Source organism: Ornithodoros turicata, chromosome 1, assembly GCF_037126465.1.
Source record: "Ornithodoros turicata isolate Travis chromosome 1, ASM3712646v1, whole genome shotgun sequence".
In the NCBI taxonomy this organism is placed as follows: domain Eukaryota; kingdom Metazoa; phylum Arthropoda; class Arachnida; order Ixodida; family Argasidae; genus Ornithodoros; species Ornithodoros turicata.
The window spans coordinates 130,397,398-130,419,951 of NC_088201.1; the positions used below are offsets into that span (position 1 = coordinate 130,397,398).

Consider the following 22,554-nt stretch of genomic DNA (forward strand, 5'->3'; position numbering starts at 1 on the left):
TGTAAAACACACATTGGTACGAAGAAGCCTTTATGTTCATGTGGGATGGTGGTGTTGCAACCCCTTTCACTGGTTTGTGGGGAATGACCTCATTCTGCACCTAAGACTTACCACAGAACACCTCAACTGACACCTGTATTCTGTCCATCTTGCAGTGTGCTTGTTTGCCTGTTGCGAGGGATTATGGGGGAGTCAGATAGTTTTATGATCTCTGTGTATTCAATAAAATTATGGTCTATTCAGTGTTACGTGTAAAATCACAGTATCTGTGGAATGTGTGGAGATGTGCATTGATTCAAGAAGTAAATCGGCTCCTGAAACCAGCATGCAGATCCAGATGTAATACTGGTGTCTTTGACATATGGAAGCAACTCATCTTCATTTCTTTTCTATTTTTTTCTTTCTTTTTTGTGGTTGATTAATGTGATGGCTCGTGGCTGCACTGCACTAGTAAACCAGCCGAAATAAGGTGCAGGGTATCCCTGATAATTACACTTGCATGGTGTCCTTGTACTGTGCAGTCTATTTTTGTTTTCGTTTATTTTTTCCCTCCTTTCTTTTTCTGTTCAGCTCTCATAAGCCACGTATGCCCTCATGTAAGTATCTTGTTCTTGTATCTGCTGCTTGTTCTCTCGACAGTGTAAAATTTCGGCAAATACGTTCATCGCGAATCTACACTAAGGTTGTCATTCAAGCCCAATTCTTACGTACGTACCTGCAGTGTGTATACGACAACATTGCGTTGCCAAACACAACTCGTTCACCCGGTTATATTGCCAAGAAATGTGATTGCTGCTCCTGTAACGTCAAACGCCAGGTATTCGAGAGCGAGAATGATATGCGCAAGTGATGCAGCAGTGGTGAGCCGTAACTATAAGAGAGTGAAGTCTTCAATTAAGCGATGAATTGACTTACTTTATCAAAGACACCTACAATGCGAATAAAAATATCTTTCGTATGTAGGCGTAGCACAGTTCCGTTGACGATATACGTGACGTTCATTGCGTTCTTAGCCAGTCTGCCGCTGGCCGGAACGCGACAGCATAATTGCACGAATCCTAACTGCACAAATGGTATCAACAGCGTGTTTTAGCATTGGCAGATCATGCCAAATATTAAAAAAACGATGCGATCAAGAAGCCTACGTCGATCGAGCAGACGCTCCCTGCCACCATCGCCTGTTTACATTCCCGTATGCTCCGTAGAGAGGGAGGGAAGTCTTGAGGAACACTGATATCATTTACGTCGGCGATATAGACCGCGTGAACAGCTGCCGTCATAAAAATGGCGGCCCCCATGGTTAATTTACGATTATTTAAAATATGGGGCTGTACTGTGGAAATGAAGGGTGCTTTCAGACACAGTTCGATATGGGCTTCCAGAATATTGTTACAGTTTCAAGAAGTCACGGTATCTCCGGAGCTGACCTTTAACTCTCGATATCTCGGTGCCGTGCGAATGCTCAACATAAGACGCAGCAGAATTTAAGTCCCATCAGCAGCTTTTTACTTTTCCTTCCACTACATGCCTGCAGATTATTCTGCGGGGATGTCCCTCGTGTGAGTACACGGTTATAGTGCTTAAAAACACGATGAATTAATTCAGATGGCACCCGGATTAAATTAAATAGCATCTCTATATTTTCAGATGGTGCCGAGATTAAATTGAATGGCGCTCTGATTATTTCAGGTGGCGCCTGGACTAATTCAGATGGCACTTGGACTAAAATGGACGGGAAAACCTGTAGTTTATATCATTGTGTATGGGTGTTCGAATTGGACGTCTCTCCTCTTAGGTGGAGTACCTCGAACCGCCCTTATGTATTCTGCGGTCATTACGTTTCAGAGGATTTCCACAACTCCTCGTTTTCTCGTGCCTTCTGTAGAAAGAGGAGTTTCTTCTTTGTGGTTTCTTACTAAGCGATACAACCTATAACATCGCGTTTTCCCGAGACACCAGTGTGAACCAAGCTTAGCAGATGGAGAAAGGGATGGGATACGCTGAGTTCGACAACACCAGCCGGACACAACGCTCAAACTCTCAAAACGCAACAAATGTCCTTCAGCGTATGGTCATCGTCATGCGCTAAAGGCCATCCGTTGCACAGGATCATACATTATCACACCATCGCCTCCCCTCGGCAATGAAACAGCCCAATCATTATCGTCAAAATAAAGTTGTTGCGAACAAAGTAGGGCTTTGTGTCTTTGGTGTTCCAGCCTCAGAACATCAATTTCCAGCGTCATCAAAAGTTGTTATATTATCACGCCTATATTTCTGGAAAGCCAGTGACGCATGCCTTTTCGGAACAATTAATACAGTTCCGTGAGTGTCACAGAAACGTATTCAGATGGGGTAACTTCGCCAATAATCCTGACGGTTTCCCTGGTACAGGGAGCAATCAGTGAAGACTACTGAGGGATGCTCGGATGTTCTCTGTGGTGGGTTGCTCTCTCGGACTACAAAATCGCAAAGCAAGAGGGTTACCACACACCCCTCTATCCCCTCTTTCCTCCCCTCTTCTCCCTCCAACTGGGGGGGGGGGGGTTATATGTTTATTAAGAAAAAAGAAAGGGAAGGGAAGGTCCAATGGGTGTACCGAGCTGCCAATACAGAGCTGCGCGACCGCACCTTCCACCCTACATCACAGAAACGCTTACGCCAGTCTTCCATTTTCGAAAGATCGGGGGAGAAGTGATGCTGTTCGGGATGGTGCGTGGTTATGAGCGTGCCATGCAGTCTTAAAAGCCTAAGCGTTGCTTAGGAGCTGCCTTAAGACTTCCAGATTTGCGGTGTGTGCGTCAGTGTCCTAACAGGTTTACGTTACGATACGTTATTACGTTCAACGATTGCCTTTTCAACTGTCCCGTGATAAGTTGCCACCATGTTATTCCAGATATATGGCAAGAAGAAGAGGTGCACGCATTCCAGAACGTTCTGAATTCGGCGGGCATATCAAGTTGGCCGTTGTGGCCGCCTACCGAGCAGGCATCCGACTGGCAACACCTGTACGCCTCGACGCGGGTGGGACTTAACATGGACTACTCGTCGGAATCCAATCTAGTTTCACAGCTTTTCAACTTTATCGTGATGAGGGATCTGTTATTCCCTGCGAAATACGCTGCTTTTGTAAGTACTGCACGTTTCGATGTCAAACAATGACTTAGAACAGGAGAGATACTTTGAACTTAGCGATATTCCCGTGGCGGGTGTGAAATGCATCACTTCTCTCATTGAGCTGCGTCTAAACAAACGATTTTGAGTGACGAGAGCGTGGAAATGTCGTATTTCTAGCTCGCACTTCTCGCTCGACTATATCCGAACCAGCGAGCCATTCTGTACGAGCGTCAAAAATCGGCAACGCGAGCTTGAAATCACCATCTCGCCGCTATCTGCAGCCTCTTGTCTACTCGAGTTTCGATTTCGCTTCCAAGATGACCGAGTTTATAAACAAACGAAAACGAGAGCGCATGCTGGCACATGTAAATTTAATACAGCTAGTAGTTGCGATAATTTTTTTTTGCGCTCACTCAATCACACAAATTAATGAATCCCTCGGACAATTTCACGCAAATAATTGTTTGTAAATGTGTCAATAAATTCACTCCAGAATCCCCCAAGGGCCCAATATCGCAGCAAACAACGAAAGCACCAACATGGCTCGCTGATGCTTTGTGAGTGCAGAACCGGTTACATAAAGTTTGGATAATTTGATAAAATTATGAAAAACGTAAGCAACGCCGCCAAAAGACACAAACGGTATTAAAAGCTGTCATTGCAGAACACACAAATATGTCCACAAACTTGTGCGCGCGGTATAGATGCGCCGAGAAAAGAGAATTCTTCTTTCGCGAGTACGCCTTCGGGAACAGAGGCAGCGGTCGCGGTTACGGTAAGCGATAGCCAGGGCTTCAAGTCCACGTCTACGCGTCGCTTTCCAGCTCTCGCTCTAAAACTCGCTCGTTATATGAATGTAGCATTATTCACCACGAGGACTGGCGGTTGTGGTGCCTCTGAAAGAGCTCGTCGTTGTCGGTCCCACAGAGGTGCGCAACGTCACAACTTACACTCTGGGGAAATGTGCTTCATGGGCCGACTTCTAAAGGAACTGCACCGCCGTACGTCTGAAAGTGTTTGAGGAAAACCCAGGAAAGACAGCCAACAGCGCTGTTTATTTGAAGTCCCGAACAACCAAAATGCTTTACACGTACTGTCGCGTTATATTTGGAGCGGGCTAACTTCAGACATACCGATAACGCCTGCTATGCCTGCGTTCAAGACTGGGCTCTGGGTGTACTTTAATCGAGAGAACGGCATAAACGCAGGCAACTGTTGAACAAACTCCACGACCATAAACTTGAGCCATAGGCAAACTTACACAAGGACAAACACACACCAGCTCAAACAGATGTCATGTGTTTGCCCATCGCTCATATTTATCATCATGGAGACTAACCGCCTCCTCCGTGTCACGACCACAAGTCATAACTTGCGGCTCCAGCTCACTCGTGCCTCGCTGATTTCCGCTCAACAACAACAACAACTTTAATACGAGTTGATGACCGGGAAGTTTCATCGCCAGGGGCGATACTCTACCCCGTTGCTGGTGCTGATACGGGGAATGAAATAATGAGTCCGTTCACAAAAAGGATCGAAGTCTTATGGTGCAGCTTTGAGGGTAGAACGTTGGTGGGCTGGATGTGGCCAGGGACCAAGCAATTTTGTGAGAGAGAGGGGGCGAGAGTCCTGCTCGTTAAGGGATCCGGAGAGTACGGTTCGGGAAGGTTGGTAGGCGCTGTCGGTCTGTTCATTGCCAATGACGCCGCAATGGGCTGGAACCCATTGGAGAACCAGCCTGTGCCCTGCTTCGCAGACAAGTTTGTAAGCCATTAATACGTCCATAACAAACGGTGCGGACGAGCCTCGCATGGCACAATTTTTGATTGCATGCAGTGCACATGTTGAGATACGACTCAATCCCGTGGGGTAATGTGAATGATGCGCTGTAGAAAGAAAAGTATGGCCTAGAGTTCCGCAGCTGTGGATGAGGTTTGATGCGGGAGGCGACGACCTACCACTACGCCTTCGAATGGAATGACGACTGCCGACGCGGACTTGCCATTTCGAGATGCGCCATCGGTGTATGCTGCGGCAAAAGTAGAAAACTTCACGTCTACCAGAGCACAAAAATGGGATCAAAGGACTTGAGGGGGAACGCGATCTCTGCGGTCCTGGACGTCTGGAAGACTTGCGAAGGTGGGTGGCACATGCAGAGACCAGGGGGCGTTCGGCGGTGTGACGTCCTCAGGTATGAAGCCAGTGAAAGCCTGGCGTGTCCTCTGCGCTACGCGATGGAAATCACTATCAGGACGATATCGAATTTTCCTGAGGAGCACAGGGGTGACACAAACCCGCAATTGTTGTAACTACCCTCAAGCGGGTGCTTTCGGCGAAACTGCCATCTTGTCCTGATCTTGTCCTGTCATAGAAATCGTCATTTTGAGATCATGTGTCTTCTTTTACATGTTGTTTTGCCGCTTACTGACATATTTCCGTCGTCATAAAGTCAAGAAATGAACGTATTTTGCCAGCGTGAACTATGCGGTGTTTCTTCCGCCACTTGGTAGCCAATTTCTCCTTAGTTTGAGTACATCGCATTGGCTGAGTGGGTCTTAACGCTCGGTCGTCATAACATCTTTGAAAGTCGTCAACAGTACGAGGCCTTATGTGCAAAACTGCGCGTTTTACCGCGAGATTATGTGATAAAAAGAATTACCGTGATCGAAAGACATCCAAAGCGTTGCGCAGAAACTACAACTGCAGCGTTTACAAACGGTCAGGCCGCCGATCACGCGCGCCGCCATCTTTAAGGTCACGTGTGCCTTGACGTGTGCTGTGATTTGCAACCAGGACCTGTCCAGGATGCACTACGTTCGCCCAGCACGCTTTCGTCTACGGAGCAATACATTGGATGCCACCCCTGTGCTGAGGAGCGGGTGACGGGGAATGTGCGCACGCAAACTGAGGAAGTGTTGAGCCGTTTCCAGCTCACGGAGGACCTCCACCGGGAGTTTACCAGCTTCAGCTAGGACTTCCCGTGTTTCAGCCATTCTTGGAACTCCAAGGCAGCGACGAACGCTTCGGGCAAACGGGGTCCGACGGGCATTTAACGACGTTGTAGAAATCCAGTGCAAGATTTGAAGGCTGTAAAGCACAGTCGCCCTCACCGAAGCCGCGTGAACGGCTAGAAGGGAGCGCTGAGCCCCATCCTAAGCCAGAAAGATTGTGAATTGCATAAAGCCATCGCTCGACTTTGGTTTCAAGGCGCCTAATATTGCAAGGCCGGTGCCGGTTCAAGTCCAGGACAACACGAAGGAAGCGATGAGAAGGTACAGGCTCCAGCTTCTTTGCACCAACCCAAAGACAGAAATTTCTCGTAGCCTTGTGAGTGAAAGGGAGCTCAACGCAGTTTTCGGGCGAAAGGTCCATTGCAAGTCACGTGAGCTAGAGATGGACATTATTTAAAGGAGCTATGAAAGCACTTTAATCACTAGCATTTTTTAAACTAAGTGGTTAATAAGCATATTAAAATGCACCATGCGAAGTAATACTATCAACAGGTGCATAAATATCGCAGAATTCGATTTTGAAAATCGCGACAGTGCGCAACGGTGGCAATACCCGGAACGAGCCGTCGAGGCGCTTGCGTCATTTTGACGTCAGAAAGGTGGAGCGCCCGATTGGTTTCGAAGAACGTCGTCTGCTATTTTTCACTCGGAACCCCGCCGCAAAGGTGGAAGAAGTTTCTTTTGCTTTTTCTTTTGTTTATCAGATACACTAAACGAAGACTGGTCTAGAGACACTGTTCAAGGTTTGACCGTGAGTTTGTAGAGGCCTCCTCATTGAACTCCCCGAGCGAAGTCAACAGAAAATCGGTGAACATCTCCCCACTTGACCTTGCTTTCCCTAAAGCGACCTTCCGGAGTAGGTGGATTATGAAAATAAACTTCAGGTGCCAGTTGAACGCTGTTCTGTCCGTGTCTGTGTTTTGTATGCTGTTCGTTATCGTGATGACTGTTTCTCGTAGTGTTGTTGGTGGCAATACGTATAAACACAGTGCGGCACTAAGCGCTGCTTCACTTCACGCCTCGAAATGATCGCTGCATGGCTATGACCACTAATTCCGTTCGCTATGTCATTATATCAATATACGCTATATCTGTAATTCGCTATGATCACTAGTGCCCGTCACTTTGACTAGCAACTTTGTTAGCCATTCAGTTAATTCCTTATTCAGCTGGAGGAGTGTTCTTGCCCATACGTTGTCAGATATTACGTTATTACGTTAGATACGTTGTTATTTGATTTGATCGCATGTTGGTAGGTTACCATGAGCTTATATTTGTATAGTACAAGATCTATACAAATATAAGCTCATGGTAACCTACCAACATGCGATCAAATCAAATAACATGAGTTTTCTTAACATATTAAGATTGAGAAAGCCCACGCCTACATATAACTTTCGTACGGCGTACGAATGGGATATCCCTTTTTCCAGGACGACCTATGGGGACCAGAGGGTTGCTTATCAAACGCCGCTTTTACTCTCATGTTATCCAGGTCTCGTAACCTATGGTAAGAAGCAGCTTCGCGACATCTTTCAATCTTAATACTTGTTGTGTGCTTTGCTGTGCCCTGCTTTTTATCTGTTGTAAATCATCGAAAAGAGTTAATACCAGCTTGTGTTTTTGTTCTTACTGTTGCTGTTTCGTAACCCTATCATTGTTATTGTTTTTCTTTTTCTTTTGCTATCAGAGTGTAGATGCCTTATGTTGGGCTTTCAGATTATGTGCGTTCAGTATTAATATTCAAATGCATGTCAATGCCACTGCCAACTGTAGGAGCTCGGGACCTCGTCAAGCTGCCCCGAGCAGCTTTTTGCCCCGAGTCTCCGCACTGTTACAGGGGGAAATAAAGATTTGATTTGATTTGATTTGATTTGAGATACAATCCAGTGAAATCTATCGCAATATGCCGTCGCCGGCACATCGTGGCATCAGGAGTTGAACATTCATTGCCTGAGTTACACACCAACATAGCCAAGCAGTGTCATAAGACCACCACAATTTATGGTCAACTTACCAACCATCGAGCTAAACGAGAATTGGCCGATGCAGACTACAAACGTGGACGAGGCAGACACGCTAGTTTGAGTTCATCCGTGCTCGGCACCATTTGTTTTGTCACCATATAGTGCATCAGTTTTATCCAGCATATATAGTGACCGACAAAGCCGGTTAAGTTTGCGTCCGACGACATATCAGCGTGCACTGAAAGAACACGTGACTAGCGTAAATTTTAGCTGACTATAAAATGCACATGTTGCGCGCGGAAAACTGCCAACGGCAAACTGTGACTAACCCACCCATAATATTGCAAGCACACAACTAACCAACCAACATGCCGCCCTGCTAAGCCAAATGGCTTCTAAATGTGTCTTTCGTTCGCTAAGGCGACTTGAACACATATAGAAAATTCCTGATTTAGAGAGAGTGATGTTAGGTTCTTAATCGCGGCATAACATCTTACGAAGCAGCAGTTCCCCTTTTCCTTGTTTCCAGAACACGAATTTCGAGAACGGGGGTTTCACGACCATGAATATCGAGGTCCTCCCTGATTCATCCCTTGACAGAGAGAAAGCAGGGTGAAAGAAAACGGAAAGAAAGAAAAGAAAACCAGTCAGCACTGACCCGGATAGAAGCGCGGTCGCCGCTTTCAGCTTTTATTACGTCACCAATGACGTTTTTTTCTTTCTCCTCCTCGTTTGACCCGGAGGAGCGAGTCGAGTGGGAACACGCGCGGCGATATTCAAGTGTCTTTCTACGAAAAACATCGCGCACAGAGAAAATTTTCGCGTTAATCATCAAGTTAAGTTACCTGCTTCCACAACAAGTTCGGAACGGAAAATTTTTGAGATGGCTTTCAGAGCTCCTTTAAGGCTACCTGCAAACGGCACTGAATGGCTGGTCGTGACTTGCTTACTGTCCAAAGGGCAACGTCATCGGCATACACAGAGAATGCTACTTTCCGAGGAATTATCTATTTTAGGCCTGCCATTACCACATTAAAGAGTGTATGTTCTGAACGCTTCCTTGGGGTACGCCTTGATGAACAGGGTGGGGTGCTTAGGGCTTTGACCGTTGGATGTGTGGACAGCGACGAGTTCGGTTCGTGAAGAAACCGTGGAGCCACCTGAAGAGTCGACTAGATAGTCCAAAAAATTGCAAGGCGTGGAGCACACAAATGTGTGAGACGTTATCCTATGCGCGCTGATGTCCAGGAAAACCGATACAACGATGCGCCGAGCACGAGCACGAGCATGTTGGACTGTAGAGACTAGGACGAGAACTGGATCGATGGAACTTCGGTGGGGTCGAAATCCAGCGGTTTCTTGAGGGAACACTCCTCGTTTTTCGAGCCACCAGTCGAGGCGATGCAAAACCATTCTCTCCATCAGTTTTCCCATACAGCTTGTCAGGCTCACAGGGCAAAATGCGGATAGGGTATTTGGGGGTTTGCCTGGTTTTAGGATGGGGACAAATAATGCCTCTTTCCAGGTAAGTGATCGATGTCACCAAGACTTATTATAAACATGAAGGAAAGCTCCTATAGTGACCGGTCGTCAAGGTTTCACATTGCGGCCTAGGTGATTTTATTGGGTCCCTGGGACGATCGCAGATTCACAAGTTTCAACGCAGTATTCAGCTCGATTATAGTAAAGTCGAGGTCCATAACCTTCGGTGGACGGGGACAGTCTTGGTGAATTTCTGTCATCAAGCTCTAGACAAAACTGCTGTGTACCGCAATCGTCCCAGCAGTCGCCGGTGTCATTAGGACGACGGGGAAATCTGTCGCTAGCGTAATTTCGTCTACCGTCTTCGTCGAATTGTCGTCCAGATCTTTGTGGCGCGGTCAAACGGCGAAAGGTGTTGACAAAAGTTACACCAATGCTTCCATTCTTCATCCCTAAGTTCTCGCGTTACCTTAGCTTTCATCAGGCGGTATGCTACAATGTCAGGAAGTTGCCGAATTTGGCGAACCGTTCTCTCTGCTCAGCGACGTAATGCTCTAACGTGGTTAATTGCTGGAGAATAACCGACGTGACCTGTAACCCTTTTAGACAGGACCACCGCGTCCTGCATGGCGCAACGAATGTCTTGCGAGAGGGCCTCTGGGGACATACCGGTGTGCACAAATGTTCGGAGGTTGGCATGAAACAGTCTCTAGTTCGTAAAAGTAATCGGCCCAGTAGCGGGTCAGACAGGCAGTCTATCGTGTGAAATATAGAGGGGAAAGTTGTCGCTACCTCGGGTGTCGACATCGGTAGCCCACAACAATTGGCGAATCATGTCTGCTGACCACCACGAAAGATCCAGGACATCGAGTGACGCTGGTGATCGCATATAAGTTGCCTGTTGGTTGTTAAATAGGCACATGTGAACAGTCTCCAATGCTTCCAACAACCTCCTTCCCCGTCCGTTCGTTCTACGGCTTCCCCAGGCCGTATGGTGAGCATTGATGTCACCCAGTACAAGAGTTGGGGATTCCGGTGAATTGAATAAGCGTTCGAGGTCGGTTCATGGAACCTGTGCCGCGGGACGTTGATAGATGCTGACGACTGTTAACATCATGTGCCCAAGCCGTATCTTGCAAGTGACATAATTATAACAGCGATGACAAACGGACCCTATGGGTGCGGCAACGAGGTCACTACGAACGTATAACGCCCTTCTGCTCTCAGAGGACTGATGAGATCGATAGACTGCATAACCATTAACGCGATGTGCAGCATCTATGCCATGCTCCCATGCAGCTGTGAAAGGGAACTTGTGCTTATATGGATGATATTTAAACTCAGGGAGCTTCTTGCGTAGGCTGCACGGATTCCACTGCATTGTTATGGCCGTTCTATACAATTCCATCATGCGGAGGTGACGATAATGCCTCTAATGCCAGAAGCGCTTGAACCTTAGGCAGATGTGACGCACCACGAAATGCAGAGATAATTGCCTTGACTGCCGTGAGTACCGCAGACAAGAGTGTCAGAGAAGGCACAGCTTTGGTGGTTGATGGTGGTAACTGTCTTCTCGTGCCTGATGGATCTGTCATAGCGGCGTAAGTGCGTGTAGTCTGCCTTGATGGACGAGGGTGTGTCTGGTAGCTGGACCTGATGGGCTTCGCCGCGATGATGTTCTGCAACCTTCGTTCGCCTTGTGCAGACCGAGGTGGGAGAGTAGGAAAGACGTGTTCATTCGTACCAGACGTGACGATGGCATTAGAGCCCCTGGCAGCGGTAATGCCACCGTCCAAGTGGATATCCCATCTTGATGTGTTTTTGTGACGGTGGTCTTCACGGGACATAAAGACAACGACACAAGATAGCCGGATTTATAGTTAGCACACATTGGCTCTCTCTTATTGTTACAGTCTGATCGGCGGTGAGCCCCAGCTCATATGCCATACCTAGTAGCACCTCGGCAATTTCGAGCAATATGGCCAAATCGTTGACAGTTATAGAGCTGCATGGGGCCTTCTATGTATTCGAGAACGATTAAGGTCTGAAATCCGAGGGCCATTCGGTGTGGGAGAGGGATTGAGGGTTGAAAAGTTAGGATGACGCTGTGTAACGGGGTGAATACATCTCCGCCATCTTCTGTCATGGAATGCGGAACGTGTCGCCTTGCAGATATCACCCCTGCGTTTTTCAGGTAAGTACACCAGACCGTCATTGGAGTACCCTTTACGTACAGCATAAACCTTCCCATATTCCTGGCGTACGATTGAGGGTAACACAGGGACTACAGCTAAACAGTTAGCTGACAAAAGGTTGCGGGCAGCCGCTTCAGACTGGACGGAGACGTAGAGAGAACCATTGCGTTGGAAACAGTGGTGCATAACATTGTTGTTGGGCGAGCAGGCATATCTCGCTAGCGACTACATTAGCATTGACTTTCCAGAAGGAGTAGTCACTAGTTGCTGGCCGAAACAGTACGGGAATACCACCGGCTCGGTTCTTCCTGTAGTTGAGACTCGAGAATGGGTCATGAAGAGAAGTGGCAGTGTTGGCATCGTTCATCTCACCTCTCTGTTGGGGAGCGGCCGGTACCGAAGTGTCCATGGTGTTATCCGGAATATTCATGTCTAGCGGATTGTCGGCACCACCCGAGGAAGGGTTGTCTGCCCGTCGTCTTTTGGCAGCGTTGACGGTGACCTGTTAACCTACAGGATGTGTCATACAGACGTCGGACCTCCCGTCCAGATTACAGCGGGAGGTCCGTGAAATGTTAGATTCCTGATTTCAAAAAACCGGTAACTCGAAACAAGCCTAGGCCTATAAATTTTGACTATATTCCGGAGCAACAGAAAAGCGCGACCTTACACTTGGACTTTTTCTTCTTGTTCTTCTATTCAGCTGAGATCTTGGTTTGCTCGTTCATTTCCCACTAATCTCTCCGTTTGCTGGCTCATCCTTACTCACCTCCCACACAACTCGTACTTTACCTCGCTCGTGCTCACTCACCTCCCTCTCTGCTCTTCGCTTGCGTTCATGAGCTCTCATGCCTAGCTCATTCGCAACATTGAGTATGACTGACAATGCTGATGAGTAAATTTTTGCGAAGGAATCAGTTTTGACATATTCCTTGAGAATGCCACGTTGATTCGTTCAGCTGTAGCAGGTTTAAGTAATGTGGGAATGAAACCGTCATTTGTACGTGATATTGTGGTACATTTCTAACTTTTTGTTTTATTTCTTGTTATCGCTGCTAGCAACTCTTGCTATTAGCGCTGTAGAAACGTTGACAAATAGAGAGAGGATGGCAAGAAAGGGTGGGAGACAGTGGGTTAGTATGGGTTCTGGTCCAGCTTCACGGGGGACTGAGCCGACATTTGTCTGGAGAGGCTCCCAGAGAACCCAGGGAAAACCTCAGACATCACAGTGCTTGCTGATTGCGGTGAGCTGCTGCCCATTACGTCGAGTGGTTGCTGAGTGCGATGAGCAACTGAGTGGGCGGCAGGACAGCGACCGCTACGAGAGCATGACCGCTGGTTGTCGCCAGAAAAATGTCCGGGAGGACCATCGCGATACGCGCCCCCGGGGCAATAGGGATCCCGGGAGGACTTGCCTGCCGGAAAGTGGTTCGCTGCTAGGTTTCCAGAACATTTAGGACGGTGAATGGCCGAATTACAGCGTTCGTTATGGCGTTTAATATGGCGGTTAATATGGCGTTCGTTAAGAGGTCGTTCCTCTACGCGAGTTGCTCTACCTCTCACCGCCGACGATGGAATATGACCCAGCGGGCAGATGTGCGTGGCTTCGTGGTAGGACGGTGCTTGTAGAACAGGCTATCAGGCGCAGTAACGCAAGAACGCAGAGGCGCGCCATCGTCGTGCACGAGCCGCCGCGCCTTGAACATTGTTCGAGAAACCACGACCGAGGGAAAGGAGTTCCTGGTTTAAAGCGAAGGCGGAGAAGATGAACAGAGCGTAAAGCGTGAACCGCATGGCCCGAAAAGCGTCCGAATTCTTTACGAACCGAATTCGGGACAAACTGTTTTCGGAGAACAGAATTCCGGGCCGAATACGGCCCGATCTGACCAAGCCAGATTTCTCGTCCGAAATGCGCAGTGACGCCAACCGAGAAAGTAGAACCATCCAATGGCTATTCAGCCCGAAGGAGAACCGTAGCACCGATAACCTAGCAATCGAGTCGCCTGTTGGCGTGTGCGCGACTCCTACCCCTATGAATACAGGGACTATCTCATTGGGCTGGATGGTTGAAAGGCCATGTTCCCCAGGGTCAGAAGTCTTCGGCCGAAATTCGGGGTGCATTTCGGTAGCATGCGGTGATGCACAGAAAAAAGTTCGGTCCCGATTTCGCTTCGGCCAGTTTTCGGACACTTTTTCGTGCCATGCGGTTCAGCCTTAAGACATGTCTAATGAAACACGTCGACTGAAGCCAAACTGCAGGGGCGCGTTTTTAGGAGACCTGTATGGATGTGGCCTACACTGTGACTAGCTACAGACATCGTTTGAAGCGATGTGAAGGATACGTGACATGCGGAGGTGTGGAATATCCAAAGAGCCTAGAAAGGGACTGCTGACATGTTCACGTCTTGTACAAGAGGTTGGATCGACGTTAGGTCCGCCTCCTCCAACGTACTCAAAGACCACCAACATGGAGGTCTAATGATGCGCAATAATCGTAGGCTTGCTTACGGTCATCCACGTCTAGAACCGACTTACGGTTTAAAGGTCCGACGTGTGACATTTTTGCGACATCTGCCATGTTTAGTGAAGTCCTGTCGTCGTGTTCCTCGGTGTCTGTTCTTGTTCTTTCTTTTTTTCTTTTTTTTTTCGCTTTACCATGAAGGATATACCACTGTCGACTAGCCCAGTTCCCCGTTGTGATACGTAAAGGGAGACTTAGACGGATTCGAAAAAAAAAAAAAATTGGTGAGCATCACACCGAACACGGACCGCCCCCTTGATACCGAATACAATCTTCTTCATACAAACGTTCTCCCTCAGCTTAATATTTCGTACACGATTTGCACGATTATGAAAATATGCTGAAGCAGAAATTGTTGAGCTCAAGACCCCGTCAGAGGCATCGCACGACTTTTTGATGACAGTGACTCTTCACTTCTTTCTTTACGAGATACATAAGAAGAAACATCTGGAAGTGTGGTAGGTCGTTACCAGCCGAACAAAGGACAACGCTTACTGTTGTTACAAAACTTGTCTTGCATGACAGGAAGCTCATGCCTGGACTACACTATTCAGTAAAGTGTTATGTTTACACAGCAGTTTCGGTACCAGGAAACCAGTACGAATACCATTTTCCACGGAGTAATTCCTAACTGGCATTTTTGTCACCCCTCTTGACAGTTATTTTTCCGTGACGAGGATATAGAGGGAATTGAAGCGCCCTGCTACACACAGAAGGAACGCCCTGAGAAGAGGTGTCCTGAACAGACATCATACTATCACATGCTCTCTGGCACTACCAAGGACAGTGTTAAAGCTGCTATCGACATCCTCAACGGCACCATCTCCGAACAGGACGCAGAGGCGGCAGCTGAAGATATCATTGGCTTCGAAGTCGGGCTAGCTCAGGTAAGCACCGGCTTCACTTGACTCACATATGACTATCCTAATTATTACTACTCAAAGAGTGACATAAAACGGTAGCAGCAACTTATTTGTTTAGACATGGTAAACAAGACTTTCGTGCACGAGACTGGACTTCTTCAAGTTACAGAAACATGAACATGGTACAGGCACATATATGTGCAGTTGACGGGGGAGTTTTAGCACAAGAGGGTAACAGGGTGATGGAAAGGATATGAATACAGATAAAAATCTAAATGACATAAATACAAAAGCAGGGGTATCAGAAGCACAACATAACGCGAACCCAGAGGATTACACAGGAAGCGAGAACCCACGTAGGTGACGTTTGAGGATTAAGGATAAAAAGCGGGTTTTGGCGATGGAATGAACACGCACGTTCGCAGTACAAAGGTGACCAGTGGACCGTGAGAACGTGATGACGGATGAGTTCTCAGCAAAGAGACAAACGGAGAAAATATGGAAAGAAAATTGGAGAGTTTTTTTTTTAAGTTTGTGTGTGTTTATCATTATTTTATTTCATTTTATGCGAAGAATAACACATGTGAACGTATCTACGACTTAAATAATTGTAGTGGGCCTGCGTGGGCGTTCAAACAGTGGGGCTTCAGAGACTGGAATTTTGCGATTAAAAAGGATTCGCTATATCACCACAAATTTAATCGCAAAATTATAGTTCGCAAAAATGTTCTTTTGATTTTATACTTGTGTTTGCGTCCTTTCCATCACTCTGTTACCCTCACATGCCAAAACTCCCCCGTCAACTGCATATGTGCCTGTAACATGTTCATATTTTTGTACAGTACAGTCTCGTGCACGAAAGTCTTCTTTACCATGCGTAAATAAATAAGGTTATCCTACCGATTAATATCACTCTTTCATTTATTCACCACCGGAAACTTGACATCACCTAGTTAATGCGGAGAGTTGGGCGAGTTGGTACAGACTCACAACGATACAGCGCAACAACTAGGACAAGAAGGATCAGACAAATACAGGCGCTGACTAACAACTGATGTTTAATATGCAACCGCCGGAAAATGAAAGGGAGAAAGTAGAAGGGAGAAGGGCAGTCACAGTTAGGAAGCACGCGAATGATTGCTAGATACAAGGACCAACAAACCAGAGAGATATACTGTATGAAGCATTCACGATCTGCACCAAACAAGAACGCTTGTCAGTACGCCATACATTGATCTTCAGGAAAAGGACGTTGCCTGTCTGAACGCTTGATCGAGACGTGTGACCTGTGTAGCCTCGTTTTTCTTCTCCCTTCGACTTTCTCTCTTTCATTTTGCTGTGGTTGCAGAGTAACCTTCAGTTGTTAGTCATCGCCTGTGTTTGTCTTATCCTTCTTGTGCTCCTTGTTGCGCTGTATCGGTTTTACAGTACCTTATTTCTTGCCTTCGTGTATTACTTCTCAATTAATATTACTTCCCTTATTCTCCTTCTTTTTACTTTGTCAGTGCGATCAACGCTATGGCAATGGGAAATAATATGCCTGTCCGCGCATAAAAACAAATGTATAGCTAGCCCCGGAGCCGTATATCAAAGGCGCCGGAGTGGTTCATGCATAATAATGCCGAAAGAAGTCGAGTGCTTATGCTGCAAAGAGCTGTCCTTAAAGTAGGCAGCACGGACGTATGAGCGCTCATGTTCACAAGTAAAAAGCGTGCCTTATGCACAATCATGTTGGTGGGTTTCAATACAAAATTGTTATTCTGAAATTTTCGTCATTGTTCGTCACTTATTCAGAAAGAGTGCCGCTGAAATACTACTCGCAGTCCTACTAGCCTTAGCTTTGTCCAAAGCTTGCGTATACAGGAAATACAGATACACTACATACCAACAGTTTGTGCGATGGGTGTTGCACAAACTTGAAAAAAACAAGATAATGGTTATACCAGCCTGTGCGGTGAACAAGATTCGCAAAGCCTTTCCCATAGTAACTACTACATGCTTTAAATACTCAATGAACATAGCAGGAGCAGGCGAGCCAGCTCTTGTTGGATTGACATTAGCATTGCCTTGAGTTTGAGGGGAAAACACAGGACGAACACAGGACAAGATGAACAGATAGACTCACCAACCAGCAATGAAGCTTTCATACACAAAATCAAGGGAGACAGGGTGAAAAGAAAGTGTACACTCCGGCGTCTCAGCGTAGGTGAATATGAGGCGCGTAATACGAACCTCTGAACGGTCGGTGGTAGCATCGATAACTGCACAAGGGAACGTGCGTGCTTGCAAAGAATGGAAAGGTATTCCAAAGCAGTACAATTGCAAAAAGGACGATAAAAAGTAAAAATAGTGGTAACAGTAAAATATATAAAAATATAAACATACAAGTAAAAGTCCGGAGTGAATAAGGTACGGAATAAAATGTGTTTGAGTCTCTCCCATGGAATAAGTCAAGATTAAAGAAGTTATCCGGGGCTAACGCGGCTAAGGAGAGTGACCAAGCCTTCTGAGAGGACAATGCTAGGTTGGCTCACACATCCTTTTTTGACATTATTAGCATGTCCCCGAAGTCTATCGTTCAGGCAACGGCCACTCTGGCCAATGTAGGCCTACATTGGCCAGAGTGGCCGTTCCTGAACGATAGACTTCGGGAACATGCTAACAATGTCAAAAACAAATCAAGTGCTTCTGAACTTTTTAAACATCTGGAGGGCTGTTTCGTTGTTTGGCAGACCTTCCCGGAACCCACTGTTTAATCTCCTGCAATGACAAACTGTCCCGCACTCTACTAGAATCCTCCCTAATAGCAACTACAAAAGGATGTGTGAGCCAACCTAGCATTGTCCTCCCAGAAGGCTTGGTCACTCTCCTTAGCCCCGTTAGCCCCGGATAACTTCTTTATCTTGACTAATTCCATGGGAGAGACTCAAACACATTTTATTCCGTATACCTTATTCACTCCTCAGTTTTACTTGTATGTTTATATTTTTATATATTTTACTGTAAACCAATATTTTTACTTTTTTATCGTCCTTTTTGGAATTGTACTGCTTTGGAATGCCTTTCATTCTTTGCAAGCACGCACGTTCCCTTGTGCAGTTATCGATGCTACCACCGACCGTTAAGACGTTCGTACTACGCGCCTCATATTCACCCACGTTGAGACGCTGGAGCGTACAGATTCTTTTCACCCTGTCCCCCTTGCCCTTTGTGTAGCAAAGCTTCATTGCTGGTTCGTGAGTTCATCTCGTGCTGGGTTCGTCCTGTGTTTTCCCCTCAAACTCAAGGCAATGTTAATATCAATAAATACTCAAGATACTAGGTGGAGGTACGTCTGACCATAATTTCCCTCATTTCGTTCATATTTACGAAAAAGTGGACGCAGTATATGGACAGCTTGTGTTTATAAGTAACTTAGTCCAGTACAGTTCATGGTCATTCATGCCATACTATACGAATATTCAGACTATAACAGAATTTCAAAAATATTTGAGACACTTTATAACCCGGATTTAAATTGTGTACCCTGCATGTAGAATGTCATAAAGCTAGTGCTATTAAACATATTTGTAACTTGAGTTGTCCAGTATGTGAAGACAAAAATTGATTGCCACATTAGCTGTAGTCATATTTGTACTACATGGCGTTCTAGCATGACAAAAAACATGACAACATGAGCGCATTTTTTAAAACTTTTGTGAGCCACTTTGTCAATACCCCTTTTGCAAGCATTTGCATTGTAAGAGATTGGGCTCTTGAATGTGAATGCAGAGAGAAACTGGTGTATACCTTCACAGGAGCAACACGTTGCAGGAAACAGGAACAGATACACTTGCAGACAGACAACTGTGCACAGGCGCGTGCCCAGGATTTTTCTGAAGGGTTATCCTAACTTGGACAGCATGCTATTACGCCACCAAAGTCAATCGAAACCTGTGTAACGACTGAAATTGAGGAGGGTCGGAACGTCTGGACCCTCCCGCCGCCTCCATAAATCCACCACTGATTGTGTATTCTGTGCACCTCACATTAAGTGTACTCTCTCCTATTCAGTGCTGCATAAGGTATTGCTTTGGTGTTCTGCAAGCTTTTGCTAGACCTGTACATATATTGGTCAAACATGCATTAATGACGTTCTCCCACAGCTCACATGCAGTTCACAGACAAAGAAGGAGACTTCAGTACTTAAAGCTAGAAGAAGTTGATTTTTTTATCTTTTTTCACAAACAGTGTCCCTTTGTAGAACTGTGTCTGTGCGTGGTCTCTGTCGAGAAGCAATGGGCGAACAGGAGCACAGCTGTAACCACAGAACGTTGTCTAGTGTGCACAGTGGCGTCACTAGGGGGAGGGGGGGGTTGAATTCCACACCGGGTGATGAGAGAGAAGGGGGTGACGTGCTGCACCAGTACCGCAGCCGCCTCTCTTTTTCTGTAGCGAGATGACCCCAAAAACAACATAAGAAGCCCTCAGCGAGCATGTGATTTTTTTTCTGCGTACGATATGATACTGTTGTTTATCGTGTATCGCCTCGGATGTAAAGGGACACATTATTGCCGGAGGTGACGGAGCTCCCCCACCGGGTGACACATAACCAAGTGACGTCACTGGGTGTGCACATTAATTGGCAGAGCACATTTTCAGGAACTTGCATGGTACAAAACCTGCATAATAAATGTGTAATAACCTCAAACAGCTATTATATAAACTAGGACATGGAACTCCAATAGCAGATGGTCAGGCAATGTAACACAGGTAGTCTTGTCATTAATATGTATTTCCCAAAATGCTGAAAACGAATTGATAGAATCACTGCAATGAACTGCTAAATTTTTCACCTTCGATACATTCTTAGCACTCTGCCTTTCACGTTTCAACATATACCTGCATCAAGCCTGCAGAAGATTGTGTGTAAGAAGAGTCACACACATCATGTGCAATTGGCAGGTCTGAGTTGTATTGAGATCTGTCAAGTGCTTACGCATGCTCACCATCTGTTGATTCCTTTAAAGGGCACAAAAATTGTTCTTAGTAACAACTTCGCGCTATACACCACATTTATAAAAGAAATTGGTTACGTACCTGGCAGACAACTTTCATGACCATTGCAGATGTCTTCCTCTCCTGTTCCTTCGACATCCATGACGTCATCACCCTAACATTGTTAAAAAGAGCCATACAAATTTATGAGGATCTCATTTCATAACAAATTAAATGAGGCACGAAGGCATCAGCCTGATGATGTGCCTGGCATCAAGTATGCGATAACTGAGATATTACCACTACAAGCATACAGCAAATTACAATCACATAAATCAAATACACAATTGCACCAAGTTGTGCACATATCCACACACACACACACACAAAAGCACATAACGAAGTGGCCTAGCTGTCTCTATTAAGACTTGAACAAGTTTATGTAACTCTGTTTTGAAACTGGACACAGGAAGGCCATTTGCGATCAAACCAAATTTGTGACCAAACTTGTTCGGAAAAGGAAGGGTGTCTCCTGACTTCCGTAGTTGGTCCGGGAACTATGTAAGGTGGCACAGTGGTGGATTTCGTGCCGTAATGGCAAATGTTTGGGATGGCGCTAAAAGGTCCTGAATTTGCAAGGCGATTTTGTGTAAATGTCTAATTGCCGCGTGAACGCTTTGTCTACTGTAAGTATTTGCATTTCTTGAAGGAGCTGAGGGGCATTGCACCTGTAGACATGGTTGTCATACACCAGGGTATCTTTTTTTGGTGCACTGCAATTTTATCGTAGTTGCCCTCTGTGATGTTTCTCAAGATTAGACAACAATTGTAGCTTGGGGTAAACTAAGAATTTGAACCGGGTTGGTTTAGAATCCATAACCCCCTTTACTGTGTGCAGTATGCTGCGTATTACAAGGAAAACAAATAGAATAAAACGTGTACCTGATCCCTGCCTTGTATTTCCAACATTTGGTTCCGCATCTCGTCCAAAGAAGTCGTGAACTAAATTGGTGCACATTGCTATAGCAATTAAAATGTTGCACCTATATGCGTAATACACAGCTTCATTTTAAGTACTGTGATTGTTGCTTTCTGCATTGGCATGGCTGCATTCTGAACAACACACGGAATTGTACAGTATATCTTTTGATTTAGTGCGTATACTTCAATCGGCTTCCATCCTTTTTTTCCTGTTGCGTAAATAATATCCTGACATCTGCATGCCACAACGTAATTCTCAGAAGCCGAGTAATCACTGTATAAATTATACACAAGACACTAACCTCGTCACGTCCAGATGCAACTGTCTTGAAAGATAGATTTAAGGAAGGCACTGCGGACTGTTGTAGGCGGATGTTTTTCGAACTCAAACCCAGTTGTTGCCCAACTGACGGGTCCTTCTCATAGACTGCATTGTTCAAAATTGATTGGCAAAATGCACTTCTCTACGCCCGCTGTCAGGACACCCTCCAATACTGCCAAGCCATAGCTGCCGCTGCGGTTGAACGCGCAGCATCGTATGGAACTGAATGCCCGCCGAGAAATCTCGCTTTGACGACAGAACCGAGAGGCATGTCAAATGAAGTTCAACAATGTACATCGATAAATTGATCGGTTGTTCCAAAAGATATATAAAAAACTTTAGTTTACGAGCACATAGCACATAGCACCTCGAGTTTACGAAAACTACGAGGTGCTATGGCATGCATTTTCGTATGCGAAGTTGCTTTTGTGCATTCCATCGGTAGCCACTGCGGAATAACATTGCTCTGTTGTGTTTCTGGCAGAAGTTAAATAAAATTCACAAAAACGTGCGCACCACCATTTTAATATGCAAACTACCGGTGGCCGTATCGCAGATGCCAAAACAATAATTCAATCTAGATACCTACGGTGTGCTGCTGGAAAAAGTTCAATCAACATGAACAATGAAACAAGGCGTGTACACCACTCCTTTAAAGTATACGTACTGGTGAACGTGACGCTAGCTCCACAGCGGCAAATTATAATTTATTCAAATTCTATTGCTCCGCTGTACTCCAAGCATATGAATGCGTCATCATTGGTAATAGGCCTCAGGCTGCTCGGAGTCATTCATGAATGCCCTGATAGCAGGCCCTATAGGCCCCACACGTCTCAAAGGTGTCAGTAGTGAGTGCACTCATAGGAGGCTTCATGCCCTTCACGGCCGTGTTTGTCGTTATACACCTGAAACCTCATGGCCTCGTGAAGGGCAAGGCTTCATGAATGCACTCACGGTGGGCCATGTGAGGGACAAGGCCTCATGAATGCTGTCAATGATAGCCCTCAAAGCCATCTACCCGTCACTCACCTTCACCTCGTGGGCGCGAGGTGAGATCACCCACGACTGAACTCGCCTAGCTATGCCTCTACTATGGTTTCTAATTGGCCCCTGTCACA

General features: G+C 46.1%; 1 protein-coding gene across 1 annotated transcript in view; it reads left to right on the forward strand.

The window, feature by feature from the left end:
- Positions 1–22,554, forward strand: part of LOC135385348 (uncharacterized) — a 155,419-nt gene that overhangs the window by 130,310 nt on the left and 2,555 nt on the right. The window contains exons 6-7 of the mRNA XM_064614629.1: positions 2,897–3,129; positions 14,953–15,180. Coding sequence (XP_064470699.1) covers positions 2,897–3,129; positions 14,953–15,180 — 461 coding nt within the window. The remainder of the gene's footprint in view (positions 1–2,896; positions 3,130–14,952; positions 15,181–22,554) is intronic.